Below are 20,918 nucleotides of genomic sequence, written 5' to 3' on the forward strand. Positions count from 1 at the left end.
GTTTCCTTCTGCAATATCCAGCTGTTTTAGTACAGGTGAGGATGTAGGAAATACTGTGTCAGATCCTTTTTTTTCCCAAATATGTACATAGGTATTTCTTCAGAGACACTACATGGCTCTAAATAATGAAAGACAACGTATGAATTGCAAAGCTTTTAATGAAAATGTACTTTTTACAGTATGCATAATTTCACACCTGTGGTTAATTAGCAATTATATCAATACTTGCAAACTCATCTGCCTCTGAATTTAGTCATAACGCATAAATCTAAGTTAATAACATTAAGGAAAAGCAACTGCCCATCTAATCCCTCCTTATATTCCTTCATGATCAGCAAGATGCATAAATGAGTTCTTTAAAAGGGGCTAAAATAGACTGATGTGTAAATTGTGATTTTATTTTTAAAGCTGTGTAAATGCAGCATTTCTAAGAAAACATTTAAGCCAAAGGTCACACTTTATGAGAACCAGATTCTTAATTCAGGCTGTTTTCATTTTTAGCCATTGGGCATTCTGCTCCTGTTTAAATTGTATACTGCCCAACAAAGACTGGTTCTCTTTTACTCTTTTTGCAGATGACAGAACAGATGAAGGGGTCACATGCGTACACAGCTGGGATTTTGCCTAAGATCAATTTGTATAAAGATATTCTTTTGTTATATTTGTATTGCATATTGGGGAGTGCTTGCATCATTCAAGATTAAGTCTGGGTTATTCCTTTGATTAGGAACTGGATGTACTGCAGATATATTTGATAATTAAGATTTTAGAGAAATATTCACCAGCCTTAGTTTTTTTAAAAAAACTTTTATTGAGATACAGTTAATAGACAATAAACTGCATATATTTAGAGTGTACAATTTGGTAGTTTTTTTTCTTATTAGCAATGTATACATGGCAATCCCAATCTCCCAATTCTTTCCCCCCCAAGCTTTTCCACTTTCCCCACTTGGTGTCCATATGTTTGTTCTCTACATCTTTGTCTCTATTTCTGCCTTGCAAACCAGTTGATTTGTAATATTTTTCTATATTCTGCATATACCAGCATTAGTTCTATTAGCAAACTGAAAAATATTGTTGGCCTAATATCAAACAATAAACACATGGGGCAATCATTAAGCCTCATAGAAGAAAAACCATATGTTCCTGCTTCTGTAGAAACACTGTTTGTTTGAAAGAATGGTAGAATGACCTTTCACTCAACTATTACTTCCTTAATTTGAAAAAGAGACAAAATGAGCTGAAGAAAGAAAACTCCACAGTTATAGTTTGCAACCCTGTATATAAGGCCTGAGATCTTGGTTTTGACAATGAGCTCTCCATGCCACCCTGTAGAGAAAGATGAAACAAGTGGTAATAAGGTTAAAACATATCTTCACAGTAATATACCTACTTCAGATATTTGGGAGAACAAAATAGTTTATCGATACATGAAATACAGGCTATAGGTAGATCCAAGTATTGCTATTTATTACATGGAGATAAGTGTACCATACCAATACTTCCCATCTCCTCCAGGCCTTCACTAGAGCACAGAATGCTGAACAAAACTGTTGAGTTCTGTGTAGCCCACAAACACAACTGCCAAGTGCATTCCACATTTACTTAATTCCAAACATGATTTCAAGAGAGGTCAAGGAATTGGTAGAGTGTGGAGAATCTTAAAAACTCTAGAAATCCCCTAAAATAAATTGAAGTTTAAATAATAAGATTCTGAATCAGTTTAAATAGATTATTTCTATGTAATACGTTGTGTAGGATAAATCTAAACTTGCATTTTTCAGTTCTCAGGAGCATCCTTTGGTCTTTGGAGATATCCCCCCACTTCTCTCATAACAGTAGGGTAAAACAGCTCTCCCCTTTCAGGCCTAACACACAGCATGCTCTGTAAGAGGCACTAACACACTGTTGTGGGTCCATTCTACTTCAAATACGAAGAAACAAACATACAAACAAGCTCACAGAAAAAGAGGTCAGATTTGTGGTTGCCAGAGGTGGGGGTTGTGGGTGGGGTGAGGGGTGGGAATTGGATGAAGGCACTCAAATGTACTACAAACTTCCAGTTATAAGGTAAATAAATATTAGGGATGTCATGTACAACATGATAAACATCATTAACACTGCTGTATGTTATATATGAAAGTTGTTGAGAGAGTAAATCCTAAGGCTTCATCACACACAAACATTTTTTTCTTCTAATTCTTTAATTTTGTATCCATATGAGATAATGGACGTTCACGAAACTTATTGTGACAATCATTTCATGATGTATGTAAGTCCAATCATTATGCTGTGGACCTTACACTTGTACAGTGTTATATGTCAGTTACATTCCAATAAAACTGGAAGGGAAAAAAGACATACCATGCTGTAATGCCTTGCTGACTGACAATCTTCTTTGCACATGCTACAGCTTGACTGATGTCATCCTGCAGCAAAGCTGAAAAAGAGGTGGTGAGAAATGAAGACATTGTTCATAGAAATTTCATGTTAAGTTTAGGTTCAGCAGCTTTATTCTCTTAGGCTGAGGAAAGAACAATTACAAGTATGTTTTAAGAGTCCGTGTATCTGTGAATGTTGGGGGAAAACTCTTTCTTCATTCCATCTCATTAGGCAGGAAATAAAGCATTCTGCTTCTCATTTACCAAAGTCATAGGAAGCTCTGGGATTATTAACTAGTGTGAAAGAAAGTTCTCTTTTTACTATGCACTGTAAAAAAAAACAAACCGAAACAAAACCAAAACAAACAAGCAGAAAGCGGTCTAGCAGTTTTTTGCTCAGCAATTCTACTACTGGAAATTTATCTGAAACAAATCATAAGAGATGTACCCAAAGACATATGTACAAGGTGTTTCATAGCAATTTATAAAAGGGGAAAATGGAAATGGCCTAAGTGCTTAACAGTAAGAGTTGGATTGATAAGTTACAGAATTTTTATATACTAGAATTCTGTTCATCTTAAATAAATAATACAGATTGGTATTGTTGACAAAAATAATTTTGTGTAATAAAGAACAAATTGTAAAGCAGTAAATAGAGTACAACTTCATTCTCGTTGAAACGCACATTTCTTACATGTTTGTAAGTGGGTACATACGTGCATAATATAGCTTGACATTCTTATATGTGAGTGATGTCTATCCTGAAAGAATATGTGTATACCAAACGTTACCAGTGGTCATATATCTCTGGGTAGTAAGAATTTTCACTCGATGAACACAGAGTATTATATAATGCAAAATATTTTTTAAATAAATTAACCACATGCAAAAAAAGTATTCTAACTTCTCTTCACTATTAGAAATTTTAATATTTAATAATTTAACAATATCAATTTTTCAATGCTTCTCCAATATTTTATGCACAAAAGATCCCACATGTTATCTCTATTTTAAATGGCACGCAATTGAATATTTGTTTCATTTCAATTAAACAAATCCATAAATTAACTTGTTAGAATGACAATGTTTATATAGGAACTTTAATTATTGCAGATGCAAACTAAAGAATTTAGAGATGAAATGTCATAATGTTTCTAACTCACTTTGAAATCACTCAGCCAAAAAAAAATATATATATATACACATAATGTATACATAAAAGAAGTAAATATGATGAAATGTTAACAGCTGTTAAAGTACATGATGAGCATATTGATGTTTATTATACTAATGTTTCTAATTTTCCACATCTTTGAAACATTTTCTAATAAAAAGTAAAAACGATTTTTTAAAAAGGACCACAGATATTGCTCCTTCTTGGTTAACTACTAATCCTTTTGTTTTTCAATAAAGGAGGGTAGATTTAAAAACATTTTTTTACGAAGAGCACACAACCAAAGTATCCCTAAACCTCCCCAAACAAAGTAAGTGGAGGAACAGCATTATTCCTTACAAAGCATCAACACATCCAGTTATAATACAGTGATAGGTCACTCCAGAAACTCTCGTATATTAGAAAACAGCAACCTTTTAGCATACCAGCTGTTTAATTTCTTGCTTAAGGAATGATGAGGAGGATAATAGTTTCTAGAAGTGAAGACAGAGTTTTTCTAGGTCCCTGATGAACCCTTCAAGACCTTATCATTTGCATTGAATCCCTGTTCTCATAAGTATAACCAGATGGGTTCTGTGCCATAACTCAGCATGCTCTTGTCTTACCGCTGCAGAGTATACCACAGCCGTTAACTGCTCCTGGGGTTTTGCCGTCATTGCACCAGTAGTGGCTATTGATTTGAAATATTCCATAATCGGTGCTTCGGTCTCCAGGATTGTAGTTTGTAGCTTGTGTGTTATAATGGCTTTCCCAATAGGCCAAACACACCCCTGAAAAAAACATATTTTTAGTCATAAACAGCAACACCACAGGACTTACAGTTCATAGCATAATCCGTTCTACTTAGCTAATTCTATTTTACTAACGATTTACTTTATAAGATGTATTTTACTTGTAAAACATGTTCACATTTTGGTGCTAAAGGGCCCTTAGGAGAATTCTTTTGTTAGAAAACCATTTGGTAATGCTAATGAAACAAGATAACATATTTCTTAAAATATTAAAAAGCTGTTTCTTCCATTGCTATTACCCTTTGCCTGCTCCCATCCCTCAGGTAAGATTCAGCCTAGAATAGAAAAATCAACAGAGTTGTCGAGTGGGTTTGGTAATCAGCAACAGATGCATGTGATAATGTAAAAATGCTTTTTATTAAGAAAAGTAAGGATTTTCCTGGCAGAATGAAAATTTCCTATGATACCTAAAAGTGAATTTGGATATCAAATTAGAATCCGGACAGCAGATGTCATAGAACAGGAAAGACTGTGTTATCCATCCGTCCATCAAGCCATTTGCTAATTCATTCAAAAATAGTTCTAGAGGGGAAATATCCGAGTTCAAACGGAAAAATACACCAATTACATTGAAAATTATGGACTAAAATCCAAAGCAACTTTTACTAAAGGCAGAGATTGAATTCCGTGGAAGCAAATGAAAAATAATCATCTAGGGTAAGAATAATAAAATGTCATTTCATGCTGCATTTCAGGGATCCTTATATACATATTGATTGAGGGGAAATAGGTTCCTACTCTCCCTGTTTTCAGAGTTCAACATAATTCTTAAAAACCTTTGCTGTTAAAAACCCAACATCATGGTTGGGGGATTAAAACTGAGAAAAATACTGTATGACTCAGGCTTGCAGAACCCAAGTTCCAAACTGCAAATGGCTGGAGTCGAACACCAAGGGCTTGGCAGACATACCCCAGGGGCTCAAAGGTATCTCTCAGTCAGCCTACATGTGCCAGCTGGCAAATTTAGTGACACCTAGAAGAGTACAACGGGTCCTGGACTGCTTAGAATGGTAGAGAATTTGGCCCTCCCATGCCTCAATCCTTCACATGGTCCATGTGATTCTGAAGGAACAAGTTGATGTTTTTCACCATTGTAAGTGTACAGACCCTCAAAGGAATAAAAAAGCCCATTCACTCAAAGTCCCTTGCTTAGTCTTCATCCTCTATTAGCATCTGTTCCGCACCCGGCTAACTATTTGGAAGGTTGAAGAAGAGTTAACTTACAGTTTGCCAGGCTGACTCCCCTATAGCCATCCAATCCAAGCATTTTCAGAGTTCTGGCAAGCTCACACCTCTCATATATCTTGCCCTGGACAGCGACAGAGAGGAGGAGAAGCCCCAGAATGAGGAGAGCCTTCATGTTGACTGAGAAGCAGGACCTCCAGGCTGACCAGGGGAGCTGGCCCTGGTATTTAACATGTTTTCACTTCTGTTTTCTCGGAGCAGTTTGGGAACTCCACCCTTTGAGATATGTGGAAAACAGGAACTGTTTGTCCCCCGACTTTACAAGTTTTCTTCCTTATGTCTGAAGAGGAATATGCTGATGTCCTAAGAATGACCCTGCAAGAAAAGAGTGAAATAGTGCTTTTGGCACTATTGCCAAAAGAGGAACTTCCTCCTATTTTATTATGAATTTGAGCAACTATAAAGAAAAAACACAAATCTGAATGACCATTTTACACAACTGCAAATGAGCTCCAACCTTTGATAAATATTCACTTTCATTAAATTGGTTTACGTGCCTTCACTGTGCTGTCTTCACCTCTCTCACTTAAAAATCTTTTACGTACACTTTCCACAGAAGCACATGATGCACTGCCCGTTGCTGTGACAGGTACATAGCATGACTCCATGCTGCTCAGCCAGACTCCTAAGCAACTTTTTTGGTTACTACTGTGAATTCCTAATTTATAAAGCAATGTTTTACTACTATGAAAAAGCCTCATGTGACCAACATTCCTCACTCCTTTCTGACAATGCCTTACTCCACATTTCCAAGTGAGAGCATGAAGAGTCATCAGAAAGCAAGGGAACTTTACAGCAAAACCTACACAAGAACACCAGAATATGCCACCCAAAATCTTGGCCTTGGGCGTGAGGATTATTTTGAGCTGAAGGCAACTGAGAAGAAGCAGATCCAAGAAAAGTTCTCTGTCCTCCCCCTATTTTCCTGAAAGCAGAGCATACATTTGTCCAGAAGTTAATCACCAGCAACCCTGGACACCTATTAGCCCCAAGACAGCACCAGAGGACTCTACAAAACAACCTTTACTGACTGGCTATTATCTTCCATTGGTTTGCTATATATGGATCATCCCACAATGTGCCACCCTTGGAATCTAGTACTCTTTTCCTCTGTCTTGTCGCTCCTCTAGAAGTGAACTGGTCTCTGGTTAAGATGATCTGGAGATCCAGGGTGCAGCCACCTCTTTGAGTAACTCATCCCTGCATTTCTCATAAGTCTATGTGGGATATATTGATACATGTTAATAAACTTGTTTTTCTTTTGTTAATATGTCTTTTGTTGCAGAGCCCTAGCTGAGAACCTGAAAGGGTAAAGGGAAACCAATGTTTCCCCCTGTCCAGTTTCTGGTGATGAGGATGGGAGAGTAAAAGACTGGAACTCTCCACTCTCCCTGGAGACTGCAGTTGGGATCTGGGATAACTGCCAACAGCCCAGCAGCAGGTAGGTACTGTAAACATCCCCACTTGACAGATGGGGAAACAGAAACCCATTGAAGTCCAGCAACTTGCCCACGGCCCCTCTGGGAGTGAGTGGCAGAGCCGCCCTGCCTGTCCCCCGGCTTTCCCTGTGAGCTCTACCCAGGTTTTCAGTAAAGCCGCCTATTAGGGGCCCATCAGGATGCCTCGAACAGGCAGCTCAACGGAAAGCAGGCCTCTTTTGGCACAGTTGGGGTTGGTGGGAAATGGAAAGACAGGCTTGATGTCAGGGTGCTCTATCATCTTTTTGTTGTTGCTGTTCACTGAGCATTCCATTTATGTGATTATACTAAGTTATGTAGAAGGAGACACCTACCTGTGTTTTCTTTTTTTATTATTATTAATTGTTATCGGGGTGTAGTTGCTCTCCAATGTTGTTTTAGTTTCCACACTACAGCAAAGTGAATCAGCTATACGAATACTTATACTTCTCTTTTTTGGATTTCCTTCCCATTTAGGTCACCACAGAGCATTGAGTAGAGTTGCCTGTGCTACACAGTAGGTTCTCATTAGTTATATATTTTATACGTGGTATCCATAGTGTGCATATGTCAATCCCAATCTGCTAATTCATCCCACCCCCCTTTCCCCCTTGGTATCCATAAGTTTGTTCTCTATATGTGTGTCTATTTCTGCTTTGCAAATAATGTCATCTTTGCCTACCTGCATTTGAGTTTACAGGTTCTGTTTCGTGCAAGAGACTGACAGCGCAGGTAACTGAAGCCCGTGTTCTCACTGCAATTAGTAAGATAATTCCCTGGAACCACCAGAAGAAATGGTGCAGGGAGAAGTCACAGTTCCCAAAAGCCATGAAATATTTGCAAATACTAGATTTTTACTTCCTCATCGAGGTAGATCCTCTCCAAAGAAACATGGGAAACTAACTGAGCCTGTGCTCTAGAGCCCGTGAGCCACAACTACTGAAGCCCACGCGCCTAGAGTCCGTGCTCCGCAACAAAAGCCACTGCGATGAGAAGCCTGCACACCTCAATAAAGAGTAGCCCCCACTCATCGCGACTAGAGAAAGCCCACGCAGCAGCAATGAAGACCCAACACAGGAATAAATAAATTAATTAATTAATTTAAAATAAAAAAAAGAAAGAAAGCAGCTCTGTATAAGGACGGGAGGGAGACATGGGGCCGGGGCAGGTGGTGGAAAGAAGTGGTCAGGTAAAATAACTGACAGGTGAATCATATAAACTCCATCTACAGGGTTTTTAAACTTTTGTGGGTTTTTCAGTTTGGGGGGTTGGTGGTTTGGGGTTTCATTTTGGTTTGTTTTTTGGGCAAATCTCTCCCTTTCATTCTATAAGGTGAGAATGGCCAGGTAGAGGACAGACCTTTTGATCTTGGTTTGCAATGTCAATTGTGACTCACTTGGTGGCACTTGACCTCTTCCCCTTTCTGAGAAAGGTGAGTATTGGCGTTGTTAATATTTGCACACAAACAGAAAACATCAGGGCTCTTTGTAAACTTCAGAAGAAGTTGGGTCTTGGCTTCATGTTTGGGAGGGAGTTCCTTTAACCAGGAGAGTTGGTTTTGATCTTTCTAAACAAGGAGGCTTGCCTTGAATGGGCCTCCGTCTTTAGTGGCCATAGATCTGGTTGTTTGCCCCTTGCGGGCACCCTCCCCTCCCTTCAGCCACTCTGTGTGGACGTGGGAGATTAATTAAAGCCTGTGAAGTTCCTTTTGTCTGAAGTGGACTTCTAGAGGGCTCTGCTCGAGAGGAAACTCATTCTGATTTTCAAGTGAGATAACATTTGCTAAAGTTCTAGTCATTCTGGAGCCGCATGCTGAGGTGTCTAGCCAAAAGTTAGAATCCTTGAATTATGGGTGGGGAGGCAACAGTTTAAATTCAAATCTTTTTCTTGCGTGTGTCGTGTGTAATCTCTCAAGGAAAATGTTCCAGGTGAATGACTTTTAGGTCATTAAATCGAGTATGTCCTTAAATGCCTTACCAACAACAGTGCTTGTCTGAGAACACACGGCAGCCTTAGAAATCAAGGAACTTGGCTATCAGCCTTCAGAAGAGCCCAAGCCTCATTGCCTTTCTTCCAGATAAACTTGCTGAGGGAGTTTGTGTGCTGGGGAGGGGCCTGTGCTGCAAGGAAGATAATGAGCTAGTGTGTAGGATGCGGGTGAGGCCGGGAATGATGTTCCTGTCCCCTGTTGTCATGCCTGTGTCAGCCTCGTGCCACCCTCCACCCGAGCTTGCATGGAAAATGTTTGTTCTTTTGCAAGTAAGGTGATCCAAGCAGAGACAAAGTAGGTCTTGGGAGAGAAGTTGTTATGAAGCTAGTAGTTGGGAAAGGGCCGTGTTTAAGATCTGTTGGAAGAGAGTTCAAGACAAAAATGAGGTTATTACTCTTTCTTTATGGACTGAACACCTCTGGAACTACTGGCGGTGCTGATTTTTAAAAGGAAGATTTTTCTGCGCCCCACCCCAAAGCTAATCCTAGGCCCCTAGAATCTGCTCCTTTAACAAGCACCCCCTGTTTTTTCAAATACTAACTGTAAATCTTAGAGCTCTCCAGACTGTTTCAGAGACTGAAGGGGTATCTCCATGTGCACAGTTGTACCCATTTCTCTCTCTTTTTTTTTGTTTAAACAAATTACTTCCATATTGAGAGTAATGGCTAGCCTGCAAAAAGGCTCCCTATCCTTCCTCATTTAGCTCTGGAAGGGATACTTCTATATACAGCATGATCCTCTGCCCCAACCATGGCTAAATGGATCTTAGTTAGACCTGGGATACAAGGCTGTTGATCAATTAGACTTTCTTGAAATTTTAAGTAAAGAAGCAAAGGAATTTTGTTAGTCTGTGGTGGGTACTCATAAACCAGGGGACTGAGTGCACCATTGGGTCTTGTATCAGGGGCAAAGAGAGACTGCAGAGACAAGTTGAGCCTCAACCCCTGGACAGCTTTGCCCTGTCCCATGTACCTACAATTGGATAGGTTTGGGTAAAACGTTTGCCCCAGCTTCTCTTGGTAAACCAGGTTTGGTCATGATATTAGCCATACATTGCCATACATAGTTACAAAAATTCTTTTTCTTGTGATGAGGATGTTTACTATGTACTCTTAGGAAATTTCAAATATGCAATACAGTATTATTAACTATAGTCACTATGCTGTACATTACATCCCCATGCTTGTTTTATAACTGGAAGTTGGTACCTTCGGACCCCCTTCACCTATTTCTCCCCTCCCCGCCCCCCCACCACCTCTGCCAGCCCATCTATCTGTTCTCCATATCAAAGACCTTGGTTTTCTTTCCTGTTAGAGATGTTGGCTATTTTTTTTTTAATTCCACATATAAGTGAGATCATAAAGTATTTGTCTTTTTCTGACTTATGTCCCTTAACATAATGCCCTCAAGATCTATCCATATTGTCACCACTGGCAAGATTTCATTCTTTTTTTTATGGCAGGGTAGTGTCCTATTGTGTATATATATACAGCATCTTCTTCATCCATGCATCTGCTAATGGGTACTTAGGTTGTGTTTCCATATCTTCGCTATAATGACTAATGTTGCAATGAACATGGGATTTCAGATTAGTGGTTTGTTTGGTTGTTTTTTCTGATAAATACCCAGACGTGGGATTCCTACAATATATGATATTTCTATTTTTAATTTTTTTAAGGAAACTCCATACTGAGTGGCTGTACCAATTTACATTGCCACCAACAGTGCACAAGCGTTCCCTTTTCTTCATATTCTTGTGTGTGTGCCTTTTTTTAATATATGTTTATTTTTGGCCATGCTGCACAATTGCATTCTTGACCAGGGATTGAACACGGGCCAAGGTAGTGGAAGCACTGAGTCCTAACCACTGAACCACCAGGGAACTCCTCCGTTTCTTATATTTTTGATAATGGCCATTTGAACAGGGGTGAGGTGATATCTCAGTGTGATTTTTTTTTTTTTATTGAAATAAAGTTTTTTTTTAATTTATTTATTTATTTGGCTGTGTTGGGTCTTTGGTGCTGCGCACAGGCTTTCTGTAGTTGTGGGGAGCAGGGGCTGCTCTTCATTGCAGTGCAGGGGGTTCTCATTGCAGTGGCTTCTCTTGCTGTGGAGCACGGGCTCTAGGCATGCAGGCTTCAGTAATTGCAGCACCTGGGCTCAGTAGTTGTGGCACACGGGCTTAGTTGCTCTGCAGCATGTGGGATCTTCCCAGACCAGGGATTGAACCCATGTCCCCTGCCTTGGCAGGCAGATTCTTAACCACTGTGCCACCAGGGAAGTCACATTTATTATCTCACAGTTTCCATGGGTCAGGAGTTAAGGTGTGGCTTAGCTGGGTAATCAGATTCTCAGAAGGCTGTAGTCAAGGTGTTGGCTAGGGCTGGAGTCTCATCTGAGGCTCAGGGTCCTCTTCCAAAGTCACTTGATTGTTAGGAGAATTCATTTCCTTGCATCTGTAGAACTCATGGTGGCTTGGTTCTTCAAGATTCAGCAGGGGATTCTGACCGCAGTCAGCTCGAGTTCTCCAGTCCATTCTCTGTATCTGCATCCTTGTTCTGGTCACTGAGTCCAACAGTACCATTTTTAGATTCCGTATATGTGAGTTAGCATACAATATTTGTCCTTCTCTTTCTGACTTACTTCACTATGTATGACAGATTGTAGTTCTATCCACCTCTTTACATATAGCTCCATCTCATCCCTTTTTATAGCTGAGTAATATTCCATTGTATATATATGCCACATCTTCTGTATCCATTCATTTGTTGATGGGCATTTAGGTTGCTTCCATGTCCTGGCTATTGTAAAGAGTGCTGCAATAAACATTATGGTACAAGTTTCTTTTGGGATTATGGTTTTCTTTGGGTATATGCCCAGTAGTGGGATTACTGGATCATATGGTAGTTCTATTTGTAGTTTTTTAAGGAACCTCCAAATTGTTTTCCATAGTGGCTGTACCAATTTGCAGTCCCACCAACAGTGCAGGAGAGTTCCTTTTTCTCCACACCCTCTCCAACATTTGTTGTTTCCAGACTTTGTGATGATGGCCATTCTGACTGGTGTGAGGTGATACCTCATTGTGGCTTTGACTTGCATTTCTCTGATGATTAGTGATGTTGAGCATCTTTTCATGTGTTTGTTGGCCATCTGTATGTCTTCTTTGGAGAACTGTCTATTTAGGTCTTCTGCCCATTTGTGGATTGGGTTATTTGCTTTTTTGGTATGAAGCTTCATGAGCTGCTTGTATATTTTGGAGGTTAATCCTTTGTCCGTTGTTTCATAGGCAATTATTTTTTCCCACTCTGAGGGTTGCCTTTTAGTCTTGTTTATGGTTTCTTTTGCTGTGCAAAAGCTTTTAAGTTTCATGAGGTCCCATTCATTTATTCTTGATTTTATTTCCATGATTCTAGGAGGTGGGTCAAAAAGGATGGCGCTTTGATGGATGTCATATAGTGTTCTGCCTATGTTTTCCTCTAGGAGTTTGATAGTGTCTGGCCTTACATGTAGGTCTTTAATCCATTTGGAGTTTACTTTTGTGTATGGTGTTAGGAAGTGTTCTAATTTCATTCTTTTGCATGTTGCTGCCCAGTTCTCCCAGCACCACTTATGGAAGAGGCTGTCTTTTTTCCATTGTATATTCTTGCCTCCTTTGTCAAAGATAAGGTGCCCATATGTATTTGGGCTTACTTCTGAGTTCTCTATTCTATTCCATTGATCTTCCTTTCTATTTTTGTGCCAGTACCATACTGTCTTGATCACTATGGCCTTGTAGTATAGTTTGAAGTCAGGAAGCCTGATTCCACCAACTCCATTTTTCCTTCTCAAGATTGCTTTGGCTATTCGGGGTCTTTTGCGTTTCCATACAAATCGTAAGATTTCTTGCTCTAGTTCTGTGAAAAATGCCATTGGTAATTTGATCGGGATTGCATTGAATCTGTAAATTGCTTTGGGTAGTACAGACATTTTCACGATGTTGATTCTTCCAATCCAGGAACATGGTATGTCCCTCCATCTGTTTGTGTCGTCTTTGATTTCTTTCATCAATGTCTTAAAGTTTTCTGCATACAGATCTTTTGCCTCCTTAGGCAGGTTTATTCCTAGGTATTTTATTCTTTTTGTTGCAATGGTGAATGGGAGAGTTTCCTTAATTTCTCTTTCTGCTCTTCCGTTGTTAGTGTATAGGAATGCAAGAGATTTCTGTGCATTAATTTTGTATCCTGCTACTTTACTAAACTCATCAATTAGTGCTAGCAGTTTTCTGGTAGAGTCTTTAGGGTTTTCTATATATAATATCATGTCATCTGCAAAGAGTGACAATTTTACTTCTTCTTTTCCAATTTGGATTCCTTTGATTTCTTTTTCTTCTCTGATTGCTGTGGCTAAAACTTCCAAAACTATGTTGAATAATAGTGGTGAGAGTGGACACCCTTGTCTTGTTCCTGTTTTTAGGGGGAATTCTTCCAGTTTTTCTCCATTGAGAACAATGTTGGCTTTTGGTTTTGCATATATGGCTTTTATTATGTTGAGGTAATTTCCTTCTATGCCCATTTTCTGGAGAGCTTTTATCATAAATGGATGTTGAACTTTGTCAAAAGCTTTTTCTGCATCTATTGAAATGATCATATGGTTTTTATCCTTCAATTTGTTGATATGATGTATCACATTGATTGATTTGCGTATATTGAAGAATCCTTGCATCCCAGGGATAAACCCCACTTGATCATGGTGTATGATTTTTTTAATGTGCTGTTGCAGTCTGTTAGCTAGTATTTTGTTGAGGATTTTTGCATCTATATTCATCAGTGATATTGGTCTATAGTTTTCTTTTTTTGTGACATCTTTGCCTGGTTTTGGTATCAGGGTGATGGTAGCTTCGTAGAATGAGTTTGGGAGTGCTCCGCCTTCTGCAATATTTTGGAAGAGTTTGAGAAGGATAGGTGTTAACTCTTCTCGAAATGTTTGATAGAATTCGCCTGTGAACCCATCTGGTCCTGGGCTTTTGTGTGTTGGGAGATTTTTAATCACTGCCTCAATTTCCGTACTTGTGATTGGTCTGTTCATGGTTTCTATTTCTTCCTGGTTCAGTCTTGGAAGATTGTATTTTTCTAAGAATGTATCCATTTCTTCCAGGTTATCCAATTGATTGGCATATAATTGCTTGTAGTAGTCTCTCATGATGTTTTGTATTTCTGAGGTGTCCGTTGTGACTTCTCCTTTTTCATTTCTAATTCTGTTGATTTGCATCTTCTCCCTTTTTTTCTTGATGAGTCTGGCTAATGGTTTATCAATTTTGTTAATCTTCTCAAAGAACCAGCTTTTAGTTTTATTTATTTTTCTTATGGTTTCTTTCCTTTCTTTTTCATTTATTTCTGCTCTGATCTTTATGATTTCTTTCCTTCTGCTCACTTTAGGGTTTCTTTGTTCTTCTTTCTCTAGTTGTTTTAGGTGTAAGGTTAGGTTGTTTATTCGATCATTTTCTTGTTTCTTAAGGTAGGACTGTATTGCTATAAACTTCCCCCTTAGAACTGCTTTTGCTGCATCCCATAGGTTTTGGGTTGTTGTGTTTTCGTTGTCATTTGTTTCTAGATATTTTTTGATTTCCTCTTTGATTTCTTTAGTGATTCCTTGGTTGTTTAAGAGTGAATTGTTTAGCCTCCATGTGTTTGTCTTTTTTGCAGTTTTTTTCCTGTAATTGATATCTAGTCTCATGGCGTTGTGGTCTGAGAAGATGCTTGATATGATTTCAATTTTCTTGAATTTGCTGAGGTTTGATTTGTGACCCAAGATGTGATCTATCCTGGAAAATGTTCTGTGTGCACTTGAGAAGAACGTGTATTCTGTCGTTTTTGGATGGAATGTCCTATAAATATCAATTAAGTCGAGATGGTCTAATGTGTCATTTAAAGCTTGTGTGTCTTTATTTATTTTCTGTTTGGATGATCTGTCCATTGATGTAAGTGGGGTGTTCAAGTCTCCCACTATTATTGTGTTCCTGTCGATGTCCCCTTTTATAGCTGTTAGCATTTGCCTTATGTATTGAGGTGCTCCTATATTGGGGGCATAGATATTTACCATTGTGATATGTTCTTCTTGGATGGATCCCTTGATCATTATGTAGTGTCCTTCCTTGTCTCTTTTAATAGTCTTTACTTTCAAGTCTAATTTGTCTGATATGAGTATTGCTACTCCGGCTTTCTTTTGACTTCCATTTGCATGGAATATCTTTTTCCATCCCTTTACTTTCAGTCTATATGTATCCCTTGGTCTGAAGTGGGTTTCTTGTAGGCAGCATATAGAAGGGTCTTGTTTTTGTATCCATTCAGCCAGTCTGTGTCTTTTGGTTGGAGCATTTAATCCATTTACATTTAAGGTGATTATTGACATGTGTGTTCCAATTACCATTTTCTTAATTGTTTTGAGTTTGTATTTGTAGGTGTTTTCCTTTTCTTGTGTTTCCTACTTAGAGAAGTTCCTTTAGCACTTGTTGTAAGGCTGGTTTGGTGGTGCTGAATTCTCTTAACTTTTGCTTGTCTGGAAAGCTTTTGATTTCTCCCTCAAATCTGAATGAGATTCTTGCTGGGTAGAGTATTCTTGGCTGTAGGTTTCTCTCTTTCAGGACTTTCAGGATATCCTGCCATTCCCTTCTGGCCTGCAGAGTTTCTGTGGAAAGGTCAGCTGTTATCCTGATGGGTTTTCCCTTATATGTTGTTTGTTGCTTTTCTCTTGCTGCTTTTAATATTTTTTCTTTGTGTTTAGTTGTCGTTAGTTTGATTAATATGTGTCTCGGTGTATTTCTCCTTGGGTTTATTCTGTATGGGACTCTCTGTGCTTCTTGGACTTGGTTAATTATTTCCTTTCCCATGTTAGGGAAGTTTTCCACTATAACCTCTTCAAATATTTTCTCAGACCCTTTCTTGTTTTCTTCTTCTTCTGGGATGCCTATAATTCGAATGTTGGTACGCTTAATGTTATCAGTGAGGTCTCTGAGACTGTCTCCTAATCTTTTTATTATTTTTTCTTTTTCCTGCTCTGTGGCAGTTATTTCCCCCATTCTATCTTCCAACTCACTTATTCGTTCTTCTGCCTCAGTCATTCTGCTGGTTATAGCATCTAGAGTATTTTTAATTTCAGTTATTTTGTTATCCATTGCTGTTTGTTCTTCTGAGTTCTTATGAACTGTTTCTTGTACTTTCTCTATTTTGTTATCGAGATTTTGTATCATTTTTACTATCATTACTCTAAATTCCTTTTCAGGCATTTTTCCTATTTCCTCCTCATTTATTTGGTCTTGTGGGTTTTTTTCCTGCTCCTTTGCCTGCATGGTGTTTCTTTGTTTCCTCATGGTTGTCCAAACTTTTGGGGTTGCTTGTCCTTGGGTTTTTTTGCGTTATTCTGTGACCAGCAGAGGTTCCTTTATTGTTCGTCTGTAAGCGTCAGTGTGTGGAGAGGGAGAGGGTACAATAGTGGCTCCTTCTCCTGGGAGGGAGTGAGCAGTGGCGCACTGATGTCTCAGTCAGGCTTGGAGGTGCCTGTTGCAGAGGGCGCCGGTGGCTCAGGCGTAAACAGAAAGTCTTAGAGTTGGGCCTCTCTCGGGGGTTTTTTTCTTTTCTTTTCTTTTTTTTCTCTCGGCAGCCTCCCTGCTGCTGGCGTTGCAAGGGGTTTTAATCTAGCCCCACCCGAGTGCCTGAGGGTACTTGTTATCCCTGAGCGCCTTAGGTGGCCCGCAGGGCGTCTCTCCACTGCCTGTTGCAGAGGCGCGGAAAGAGAGAGAGAGGCTATGCGCGTGGCTCCTCCCAGCCGCCAGTGAGCCTGCAGCCTCCAGCCGCCATCATGGCCGGGCAGCTCTCAAGAACGGGCACTCCTCTCCGCGGGCCTCCTCCCTCCTGTCCTCTCGGTCCGTCACCCTACCGGCAACAATGTTTCCCACACTGAACCAGCTCTCCTGCTCCCACACTCCTGCTCCTGGATCCTCCGTTCAGCCGCGGATCGATGTCTCGGTCCGGGAACGCTGAGCTGCGCTGCGGACCCTCCGAATGTTTCTCACTCCCTCCCGTCTGCCACAGCTCCGCCGCTTCACCCTCTTTGAGCCCTCGTAGATGCCTCCCTACCGGCTATGTCGGGCTCCCCGCGGTCCCATCCGGTGTCCGAGGCCGTCTGCTGGTGTTCAGCTGGTTCTCTGTGAGAATTACTGCGTCCTTCCATGCATTCCCAATGCATCTGTGGGGAGGGATGCACTCCACGTCTCTCTACTTTGCCGCCATCTTTTTTCCTCTCAGTGTGATTTTGATACACATTTCCCTGATGAGTAGTGATGCTGAACATCTTTTCATGTACCCGTTGGCCATCTGCATGTCTCTGGGAAAATGTCTGTTCAGGTGTTCTGCCTATTTTTCAATTGTTTGGTTTTTGCGTTTAAGGTGTATGTATTCTTTACATATTTGGAATATTAACCCTTATCGTATATGTTTCTAAATATTTTCTCCCATTCAGTAGGTTGCCTTTTTATTTTGTCAGTGATTTCCTTTGCTGTGCAGAAGCTTTTTAGTTTGATGTAGGCCCACTTTTTTGTTTTTGTTGCCTTTGCTTTTGGAGTCAATCCAAAAAATTATGATCAAGACAGATGTCAAGCAACATACTGCCTATGTCTTCTTCCAGGATTTTTATGATTTGGGGTTTTACATTTTTTAATCCGTTTGAGTCAGTTTTTGTGCATGCTGTCAGATCATAGTCTAGTTGCACTGTTTTGCATGTGGCTGCTAGTTTTCCCAGAATCATTTATTGAAGACACTGTCCTTTCCCCACCCTGTAGTCTTGGCTCCTGTGTCATAAAGTAATTAACCCTATATGCCTGAGTTTATTTCTGGGCTCTCTATTCTGTTCCACTGATCCATGTGTCTGTTTTTATGCCTATACCATACACTTCTGATTCCTAGAGCTTTGTAATATAGTTTGAAATCAGGGAGCATGATGCCTCCACCTTTGTTCTTCTTTCTCAAGATTGTTTTGGGATTTGGGGACTTTTGTGCTTCCATCCAAATTTTAGGATTGTTTGTTCTATTTCTGTGAAAAATGCCTTTGGAATTGTGATAGGGATTGCATTGAATCTGTTGATTGCTCTGGCTAGTATGGACATTTTAACAACATTAATCTTCCAATCCATGAGCACAGACTTTTCCATTTATTTGTGTCTTCTTCATTGTCTTTGCTCAGTGTTTTTAGTTTTCAGTGTGCAGGTCTCTCACCTTCTTGGCTGAACTTACTCCAAGGTATTTTATTCTTTTTGGAAGGCAGCTATGCTCACCACTAAACCACCTGCACTATTTTATTCTTTCTGATGCAATTATAAATGCCATTGATTTTTCTTGATTTCTTCTTTTGATAGTTTATTAGTATATAGAAGCACAAGGTTTTTGGACATTGATTTTTGTATCTTGTAACTATACTGAATTCATTTCTTAGTTCTAGCAGTTTTCTTGTGTGGAGTCTTTAGGATTTTCTGTATATGTCATCTGCAAATAGTCTCAGTTTTACTTCTTTTCTGATTTGAATTTCTTAAAAAAAATTTTTTTTTCAAAGTCATGGCAACTTTATTATCAGTGTGTGCAGGGTGAGGGGAGGGGACTCAGTCCATGATAGAGAAGCAGGAGACAGCCATGATGGGTGTCCATGTAGTGGTCCCAGAGGGCCTGGTGCTGGAAGCCATCTAGGGAGTGGACTGATGCCGTGTACTGATCCAGGAAGAGCCGCACATCATTCAACAGCCAGTGGTCAGAGCAGCAGAGTGCCACGAACTTTTCCACAAGATCCACAAACAGGTCTCTGACATCCTTATTGTGGGTCAGCTTGGCGGTCAGATTCACCAGCCCCCGGGACAGGTTCTTGAAGTTGGCTTCCATCTCAGAGAAGACACTGAGCTTTTCCCAGAGGGCGGTGCACACCAGGCTTTGTGCACGTCCAAAAGGTCCTTGTCAGCCACAGGAACCTTGAGTAGGTTGCCTCCTTTAAGTTCTGAAGTCCAAGCAGAAAAACAAGATGTTAGAAGATACCCATAGTGTTTCCAGAGTACTATCAGAAAAACAAGTAAATGAGTTTATCACAATGTCAAGCCACCAAGGAAGAGGAGAACATTTATTTGCATAGACTCAAAGTAAGGATATGTACAGACTTTATGAGATCCATTTCTCTAATTTGTACCATCCCTGTTCCCACTGAGACCGTACCCTGCCCTGTAGACCCAAACACCATACAGATATAGTATTTGTTTCATCTTCTTTCTCTACCAGCCATGGGTTTAAAGAACTAGTCATGTTTATACCTTGAAGTCTGTTGTGGCAAAAGCAGAGAATCCAAAGGCCCCAAGCTGAAAGCACTGTGCAGAGACCTTTACCTATGGCCTCGGAATTACTATATAAGACAAGATTTACATGTGGGACATGGGAGCTGGTTTCAGGAGTACCACAGAGTAGATGACAGTTCCAAATCCTAGTTGTTGAGAGGAAGCTTTCATAACCACCTTCTGCTGGTGAGACCTGAGATCTTATATATCCTCGTAACCTGCAGCTCTGACTCATGCTGATAGGTCCTCAAAGGGCAAAGAAATACAAAGAATGTCGTAATTATTATTTGCTGGAAAAAAATGGTTCTGCAGACTAGGTGATTTCCTCAGCTTAATTTACCCAAGCTCACAAAGCTAATTAGTCAAAGAGTCAAGATTTCAAAAATCTGGCTTTGAAGACATCTTTCTATTAGCTCTGCTGTCTCTGTGATCTAAGAAGGTTTTTATCCTCCCCCATACATGTGAGTGCCTACACTGCCTGGAAGTGAGCTGAGTTATGAAAGGGAATTATTCTCTTCCTGATTTTCAGGACATCATTATGTAGATTGAAAACTTGTCCCCAGTATCTGTATTTACAAGGAAAATACAGTTTCAGACTAAGAAGGGGTGTTGACACTACCATTCAAGTTGCTTCTTGTCCTCCTCCACAGCACGGCTTTTTAAAAAATAATTAATTAATTAATTAAGCATTTCAGCTATGTTGGGTCTTAGTTGTGGCATGCAGGATCTTCACTGCAGTGTATGTGATCTTCATTGCAGCACGCCAGCTCTTTAGTTGCAGAATGTTAACTCTTAGTTGTGGCATGCATGTGGGATCTAGTTCCCTGACCAGGGATCAGACCCAGCTGAGTGTGGAGTCTTATCCACTGGACCACAAGGGAAGTCCCTTTTCAGCATGAATTTTGAAAACCAAGTGAAAACAGAGCTCCTCTGACAAGCCCTTAACTAGACTCACCAAGAATAAAAGGGGTTCAAATAAATTAAATCAGAAATGAAAGGGGAGACATTACAAATGATGGTGCAGATATACAAAGAATCATAAGATAGGACTATGAACAATTAATTATATGCCAACAAATTGGAAAATCCACAAAAGTTTAAAAACCCTGCAGATGGAGTTTATATGATTCACCTGTCAGTTATTTTACCTGACCTCTTCTTTCCACCACCTGCCCCGGCCCCATGTCTCCCTCCCGTCCTTATACAGAGCTGCTTTCTTTCTTTTTTTTATTTTAAATTAATTAATTTATTTATTTATTCCTGTGTTGGGTCTTCATTGCTGCTGCGTGGGCTTTCTCTAGTTGTGATGAGTGGGGGCTACTCTTTATTGAGGTGTGCAGGCTTCTCATCGCAGTGGCTTTTGTTGCGGAGCACGGACTCTAGGCGCGTGGGCTTCAGTAGTTGTGGCTCACGGGCTCTAGAGCACAGGCTCAGTTAGTTTCCCATGTTTCTTTGGAGAGGATCTACCTCGATGAGGAAGTAAAAATCTAGTATTTGCAAATATTTCATGGCTTTTGGGAACTGTGACTTCTCCCTGCACC

General features: G+C 39.9%; 1 protein-coding gene across 1 annotated transcript; it reads right to left on the bottom strand.

The window, feature by feature from the left end:
• Positions 1-231: 231 nt before the first annotated feature.
• Positions 232-5,739, bottom strand: LOC130857450 (lysozyme C-like). Its single transcript, XM_057743132.1, has 4 exons — positions 5,571-5,739; positions 4,161-4,325; positions 2,365-2,440; positions 232-1,329 (listed from the first exon to the last, which is right to left on the bottom strand). The coding sequence occupies exons 1-4, from the start codon at positions 5,704-5,706 to the stop codon at positions 1,263-1,265; spliced, it is 444 nt and encodes a 147-aa protein (XP_057599115.1). The 5' UTR covers positions 5,707-5,739; the 3' UTR covers positions 232-1,262.
• Positions 5,740-20,918: the final 15,179 nt, after the last annotated feature.

Source organism: Hippopotamus amphibius, chromosome 7 (assembly GCF_030028045.1).
Source record: "Hippopotamus amphibius kiboko isolate mHipAmp2 chromosome 7, mHipAmp2.hap2, whole genome shotgun sequence".
Lineage (NCBI taxonomy): Eukaryota > Metazoa > Chordata > Mammalia > Artiodactyla > Hippopotamidae > Hippopotamus > Hippopotamus amphibius.